General features: G+C 35.7%; 1 protein-coding gene across 1 annotated transcript; it reads left to right on the top strand.

Annotated features, from left to right (window-relative positions):
* Window positions 1-6,581: 6,581 nt before the first annotated feature.
* Window positions 6,582-7,214, top strand: LOTGIDRAFT_123415 (hypothetical protein; the record flags this gene model as incomplete). The annotated part of the gene is made up of 2 exons (XM_009060709.1): window positions 6,582-6,768; window positions 6,979-7,214. 2 exons carry the CDS (start codon window positions 6,582-6,584, stop codon window positions 7,212-7,214), a joined length of 423 nt encoding a protein of 140 aa, XP_009058957.1.
* Window positions 7,215-8,665: the final 1,451 nt, after the last annotated feature.

The raw sequence follows: 8,665 nt of genomic DNA on the forward strand, positions 1-8,665 counted from the left end.
AGTTGGTCGAGACAATGTTCCGCTACACTAGCTTTTTTTCGGGTCGGTGGAAATGGGGCATGGGAGCGGTTCGGTTGAACCTGTTTAAACAGCACAGTGAATATAATTATATTGGTAGAACAAAGTACATTTCAACACAATTTAAAGTAGTCCGAAACATCTGTCTGTATTCCAGCTTCTGATAGCTTTTTTGATAGTTTTCGGCTGGGGTAGAGTAAAAAAAGATAAGCAAGCTAACAGAGGCATAAATACTGGCAGATGTTTCGGTCTAAATTTCCACGTGTTGTCTGAAGAGGAAGGGGTAAACAATAAACACGAGAATTTTTTTTGTTATACGTGCTCTCCGTTTTTAAATGTGGTTCAAAATCTTACATCCCTTGAAAAGTCACAGTGTCATACGTCACTCAGTTTCGCAATATTATGAGAAATTTTCAATTTTCATTGTTGTTGGCGTCTGGAAACGACACACTAAAAACATGTATATTTCCTGCTCGTTCAACAGGTGGCGGCCCCGGCCTCCCGAAACTGGGACACACTGGCACAATGGGGGACAACTTTCCAAATGAAAAATGAAACCGAATGGAGTTTTACGTCCTCTGTTAGGACAACTGAATTCAAATTGCGACAACCCTGTCTTTTCACAAGCCTCTAATGGAGCTCTCTTAAGAAAATTTTCGAAAATTTAATTGATTTGGTGCATTCTGATACATTTTTGGGAACAAAATCTTATTTTTAAATTTCATAGAAATAAAATGAGGGTAAAATTGGGAGTGCAAAACACTTTTAGGGGTGCAAATGCCGCGGTGCACGGCAACATGGTGATAGGAAATTGGGTCACCGGATATATAGTCACAGTAATATGGGCAGCAAATTACCTATTTCACTTATTACTATGACCAAAACAACGTGTGCCCGTATTACTGTGACCATATTTCCGGTGACCAAATTTCCTGTGACCAACTTACCTACACCCAATGCCGCCCTTGTACCTCCGCTAGCGCCGCGACTGCTTTCAACACCTTTTTATACGCTCACATTAAGGGGGGGAGCGTAAATTGTCGTCATCCATGTCCGTCCTGTCCGTCCTGTCCACAATTTCTCGTAAACACTCCAGAAGGCATAATTCTTGACTGATTTTGATGGAACTTTGTATAATTTTTGTAATCACCCAAGAATGAACCCTATTGAAAATCAGAAAAATCGAAAAATAATAAGTATGAGTTATTGCCCTTGTTCTTGAAAATGCGTTCAATTTTTAGCACACAAACAGTCTAGAAGGCACAATTCCTGACAAATATTGATGAAATTTAGTAATATTATACAGTATCCCCCTAAAAGTTCATGTTGAATATTTTCAATATAATTGTTACTGTACTGCCAAATATTTTTATTTAAAATCAAAGCTGCCAGTGGGCGTATATTACATTGTCTGGCATGCTGTCTTTGGTATTTTGATTCATGCTTTTCGTGGTTTTCCAAAGTGTTTGTATTGAAGTACTAAACAGGTCACCACGCCCCCTTTTCAATGAATAGATGGATGGTAGTTCACTTTATTCATGTAGCGACGTATGAGGTAGTCCACTCTATTGTCTGAGCACAGTAAACAGTTTTCAATAGCAGCCTAAAAATAGTGTTGTTAGTTTTGTGTCATCAAATTTATTTTTAGAGTAGAAAATTTTCAGTCAAAATTCCAATGTAAACTTACAAAAAATATTATATTTCTATAAACGCAAAAATATTCTAAGACTGACAGTACTGTTTTGACGCTGCTATTCCAATTCTCATAAAATAATGGATAATTTTTTTTTAAATTTTCTTTGCTCAGACAATATGAATGCAAATGCAGATGAAGTCTTCGCGAGGATGACAAAAGCTTGTATAATGAAATACCTTAGTCATTCTTGAAAGGTGTGTTGTTACTTCTTTTATTATGAAAAGAAAAATAGCTCTGATATGCAATCTATATCTCAATATGCAAATAAGGTCAAATGATATGTTGATCATGTTGATATCTATAGAGTGTGGTCTTCTGAGCAAATTCTTTCTTCTAATGTTTATGACTTGGTATACCATTTCAATCACTACTTATAACAGAAAAAACATAACGTTCTGCTTCGTTATTTTTCATGTCAAGGTTAAGCAAAACAGTAATAACATCAGAGAAAACATGTAACATTTATGATCTTACTTAAAACAAGGGCAAACAAGTCCCATATACGTGGGATTATACATCCGTACGTCATGCATGACAATGCAGATAATAGTGTAAAATTTTGCGTCCGACAAAGTATTTAAAGGTACAAGTGTGCCAATTTGGGGGTTGATTTGAATCTTGAATATATGTAAATATACTACATTTCAAAACACATACAGGTAACGTTATCAAGTAAGTATGCGTTTCGAAACGTACGTAATGTAATAAACCTAGAAGTAGTATATCCATATAACTTGTGTTCTTAATGTTACCTGTATGCGTTTCGAAACGTACGTAATGTAATAAACCTAGAAGTAGTATATCCATATAACTTGTGTTCTTAATGTTTACCTTCCTGCTTCTATATGTCTTACAAAGATTATATTTCTATGTCTTTTGTATACAAGAAAGAGTCTCAGGAAAAGACGAGTCTTCTTTAAAACTTTCAAACTCGATAAATCTGGACACACGTGGATTTGAAGGCTCAAATTTCGACAGTTAGCTGTGAACACTATTACTGATTAGATCAGCTAAAAGAAATCCCGTTCCTGAGACTAAAGTATGATTGGTCAAACAAATGGCGATTCTGTCGCTTTAAGTGATAGTTTTAGAGTAGACCAGGCTTGACGAAAAATGACGAAAAACATTTTCTATGACCTAAAAAATGTCATTGAATTGAATTTTCAATTCCGCTGACTGGAAAGGGTAATCAGAGAAATAGACGCTTAAAGGGAAACATTCACCTAACGTTAGAACACGTGTCACTTAGTCTCCGAGACAGGAATGTTTGTAGCAATTCTCCACGTTTACTGTTCTAGAGGACGTTTTGATTGGACCATCAATTACTTCACATGCGCACCTCCGAAAATGAAGAATTGCAGATCTGTAGACTAAAATACAATATACACTCATAAGTCACGTCTTGGATTATTTTATCGGCAATTCTCAAATTTAAATTCTCATGTTTAAAGTCATTCGATATCTAAGAAAACTTGAAAAGGATTCATATATAATATCTTGCATAATAAGCTTAGTTCTGTACTTTGAAATTAAAACATAATCTCCCTTTAAAGAAGAAAATTAGATTGATGAGGATAATGAGGCTATTAAACAGTGAAAATACGGACGTTTCAACCTGATGGTTTTACTCGCCATTTTATTCAATATCAAAGATATAAACCCATAAAATGATTATGTATGGGTCTCAAACTATTTGTTTAAAATTAATAACACTTAACCGACCTTTTAAAATTCGGGAAAATGTGTGAAATAGACCTGAAATGGTTAACAACAAAACACTGTTTTCAATATACATTACGACGCTACATAGACCCTTTTAGCTTACTTAAATATATTTTTAATATATTTGACATCATAACTTATGGTTCCGCTTGACAGTTCAAACTAAATATTTTTCTGAGACTGGTAAAAAAAGACTTTGACAGATTACTTTCAGAACTTTGACAGAGACGGGGGTCGGGCTGTCAACGGACTGACAAAGATAACTTAAATCTTAGAACTATTTTGGCGGACGGCAACGGATTGTAACGTTGATGGAGTATTCCTTGTATTCCTTTTGAACCTTTTGACCGAGACGGAAAACTTATTAGTCTTAGAGAGATATCTTAAGTAACCATGAAAATTCAAGTTTCAGTCATTGTGTTATTAGGTGTTATTGTAGCCTCGGGGGCAGAGCCAAATGAACTGGTTTCCTTTGCGTGTCTGTTCTTTAAGGACATGTTTAAAGAGTGTCCGGAAGGTAAGGTTTGTTTTATTCTACAACATTCAATATTTCAAACATTTGTCATTGTGGCAATTAGTCCTCATAAAAAATCATTTTCACTGTTAAAATAGTGCTCAATACATTAATTGTAGAGCGATATAGAAATATCACTGTTAAAATATTGCTCAATACATCAATTGTAGAGTGATATAGAAATATCACTGTTAAAATAGTGCTCAATACATTAATTGTAGAGCGATATAGAAATATCACTGTTAAAATAGTGTTCAATACATCGATTGTAAAGTGATATAGAAATATCACTGTTAAAATAGTGCTCAATACATCAATTGTAGAGCGATATAGATATACCACTGTTAAAATAGTGCTCAATACATCAATTGTAGAGCGATATAGAAATATCACTGTTAAAATAGTGCTCAATACATCAATTGTAGAGTGATATAGAAATACCACTGCTGAAATAGTGCTCAATACATTAATTGTAGAGCGATATAGAAATATCACTGTTAAAATAGTGCTCAATACATTAATTGTAGAGCGATATAGAAATATCACTGTTAAAATAGTGCTCAATACATCGATTGTAGAGTGATATAGAAATACCACTGTTGAAATAGTGCTCAATACATCAATTGTAGAGTGATATAGAAATACAACTGTTGAAATAGTGCTCATTACATCAATTGTAGAGTGATATAGAAATACCGCTGTTAAAATAGTGCTCAATACATTAATTGTAGAGCGACATAGAAATACCACTGTTAAACTAGTGGTCAATACATCAATTGTAGAGAGATATAGAAATACTACTGTTAAAATAGTGCTCAATGGTAAAATGATATAGAAATACCACTGTTAAACTAGTGCTCAATACATCAATTGTAGAGAGATATAGAAATACCAATGTTAAACTAGTGGTCAATACATCCCGAGGGATTTCCCGGAATTTTTAATGTTTTAAGGGGTTTTTACTGTCATAAAAACCAGAGGGAATGACAAGGACGAGCACTCATTTGCTGAGTTTTTAGTTTGAAGAAACAATGAATAACAATGAATTAAGCGCAACTCGTGCCTTTAAAAGTTCATTAACCAGTGAGCTAGACTTACTATTGATAAGACTAGGAAAGACTGGCTCATTTCTAATTGACATTGCACTGTTACAGATATGTTACAAATCAGTGAATGTAAGTTATCAATCGTTCGTATCCGTTTGCTCTCGGAAACACTAGATATCGTTTTGATGATCCATCAGAGTGCGCTGGATATATCTTGCTGAAATGTACAACCTCGGATGTTAGAATAAGTAAAATATATGCTATCTTGTATGTCAAAAGCGAAAAAATCTCACGCTTGACCGAAATGTGCCTATTGGGTTCTGCCATTGCATGGTCCCATGTTACCAAACCTAATAAACAATACGATTATAAGAATATATATAACACAACTTGCTCCTGATAGTTGATTAGATTTTCGATCAACCCAAATTCGTTATGAGAATACCTATAATTGGTTTCTTATTGAAATTAGTTTATAGTTTCGTTTCCTGGGCTTGATTCAGGAACTTTGAAAGCTCAAGCAGTACTTGCTTTTGATCTGGACGAATTTTTGTTTCAGTGGACGGCGTGTGGGGAACTTGGGGACCTTATGCACAATGTTCATCAAATTGTACCGGAGGAACTCGTACACGAACTAGAAACTGTGACAATCCTTCAGCATCAAATGGTGGATCCCAGTGTCCTAACATTATCACAGGTGCTACACAGACAGAGGACTGCAACACAGAAATTCCATGTCCTGGTACGTATAATGAATACATCACTTGCAAATCCTGGTACTTATAATATACACCCATCCACGCCCTGGTACGTATAATATACAACAATTCCTCGTCCTGTGACGTATACCATACATCACTTGTACGTCCTGGTACGTATAATATACATCAATTCCACGTCATGGTACGTATGATATACAACAATTCCTCGTCATTGTACGTATGATATACATTAATTCCACGTCCTGGTACGTATACATCAATTCCCCGCCTAATCCCTCGCCCAGGTACGTATAATATACATTAATTCCATGTCCTGGTGCGTATAATATACAACAATTCCTCGTCCTGGTACGTATAACATACATCACTTGTATGTCCTGGTACGTATAATATACATCAATTCACCGTCCTGGTACGTATAATATATACCAATTCAGCGTCATGGTAAGTATAATATACATCAATTCACCGTCCTGATACGTATAATATGCACATCACTTCCACGTCCTGGTACGTATAATATATACACATCAGTTCCTCGCCCTGGTAGGTATAATATACATCCATTTAAAGTCTGGTACGTATAATACACATCAATTCCTCATCCTGATATTGTGAAATGTTATCAATTCCTCGTCCTATTTCGTATAATACACATCACTTCCTCGTCCTGGTAGGTAAAACATACTTCAATTCTACGTCCTGGTACAGAAAATAAACATCATCACTTCCACGTCTTAATACGCATATTAATATCATTCAATATTATATCACAATCCCTAGTACTGGTACGTATAATATACACCTTAATATATTTATATATATTCGACGTGTATGCGATATATTTCTTCCCATATATTAATATGTTTTACTTTACAGTTGATGGCAGTTGGGGAAACTGGGGGCAATTTTCCACTTGTTCCAAACCTTGTGGTGGTGGTATGTTGACTCGACAACGACTTTGTGATAATCCAAGTTCCGCAAATGGAGGTGCGACTTGTATCGGCGATCAAACTGAAACTAAGGCATGCGCAGAAGATCCCTGTCCAGGTAAGAATATTCATTTTATTTCATTTATTCAATTTTTTCAAAGAGGGTGGGGACAAATTGTGGGGTTGGGGGATCAAGACTGGCCAATCAAGACTACCTAGTCCAATGTAGGGGCCTACTGATCAAAAATACATTCAAGCTTAGTGTTTTGTTATAAGGAAATTCTACAGGGCTACAGTATGATTTATTTAATGTTTTATCTTTTTACAGTGGATGGAAAATGGGGAGCATGGTCAAATTATGACACTTGTTCTACAACATGTGGTAGGGGGACACAAAAGAGGACAAGACAATGTGATAATCCAGCATCAAGCTTTGGTGGTGCCACCTGTTCGCCTCCTGGTAGCGAAACTCAGTCATGTAATCCCATTTCATGTCTAGGTAGTACTGTATTATTTTTTTTTTACAATTTGGCGCCAGAATATCTCTGCTCAAATTTTGGTTAGATTCGCCAACGTTTGGCCAATCGTACCTTAGTCTTAGTTAAGCTAACAGCTCATCGTCGAAATTTGAGCATTCAAATTTGTGTGTGGCCCGCTATATCCGCGTTTGGAAGTTAAATGGCGAGTCTTCATTAATTCCGACTCTGTCATGTATAAGAATGAAAGTGAAATTCCTTGTTAAAATTTCTAGTACTTCTGAAGGCTATTTAAATATATTCAAGACCAGAATAAACCCTCGAAAATGACACACCTGTCCCTTTAATGAAGACTGGACAGTAATCTAATAAAAATCAGTACAAGCAAGAATACCGTTAATACAGAACTCGTCAAAAGCATGGCAATACTCCTCTAAAGAGAAGTACCATCAGTGACATAAATTAACTCTGTCTTGTTTCCAACTGATGAGACTTTGGCTGACTGTCACATGTCCGTGATTTTATTGTAGGTTACGACACAGTGCACATGATAATTCGAAATGATCATGACATCTCCTCTAGTCAATTCCATTATTGTCATCTGAAATTTTTAAAACAGAACTTGAATCATGTTGTTACTCATGCAGTGGCGAAGCCAGGTTGACGCACACGGGGGCGCAATATCTGAGGTTGCTCGAATTTCTTAACTTGTATTCGTGTCTGTGAGGGTGGTGGCTCTCCCCTCTGACCGCCCCACCCCTCCCCCTTTGGCTCCGCCACTGTACGCATGTTCCTTAAGCACCAGTAGCATATTGTACATATTCTTTAAGTATCGGTAGCATCTTGTTTATATTCTACAAACAATATATTATGCTACCGGTGCTTACTCAGAGTTTCACACTCTTCAGACAACTATCAGATAGCATGAAACTCTGACTTACAACATTATTAAAGTGTATTGAAATTAGGCACTATTTTAACTGATACAGAATTAACCCATCTAATGAGACACGATGACGGGGAAATGTATAACAGCATCCTCTTGATGTATGACGGTATTGAGACCTCAAACCCAAAGGAGGCGAGCAGCGTCTAACTCACTAGCAAATCTGATCAAAATCTAGAATTTCTTTATTTGTTTTATCTACAGCTTACTAGGCATCTTTGATCTAACGAAATTCTTCTTTAATGGAATACTTCCTCTTAGAAATCATTTTTAAATAATTACATTGCTTTACGTTGGATTTATCGGATTATACAGGGATTCTTTAGTCAAACTGATGAATATATATTTTATCAAAGATAAAAGATTTTAGATCAAAGATGGCTAGTTAACTGTAGATAAAACAAATAAAGAAATTCTAGATCTGAATCAGAATCTTGTTCAATAAAATTTTGCTGAATAATATATTTATTTTTTTCAGAAGCTGTTTGTGAAGAGAAGAAATATGTTTACAATGCCAGTATCGGTATTTGTATTCAGCTATATACAGATAAGAAAAACTTCGACGACGCCAGTGCTGCATGTACAGCGGATGG

The sequence above is a fragment of the Lottia gigantea genome (assembly GCF_000327385.1).
Source record: "Lottia gigantea unplaced genomic scaffold LOTGIsca_44, whole genome shotgun sequence".
NCBI lineage: Eukaryota > Metazoa > Mollusca > Gastropoda > Lottiidae > Lottia > Lottia gigantea.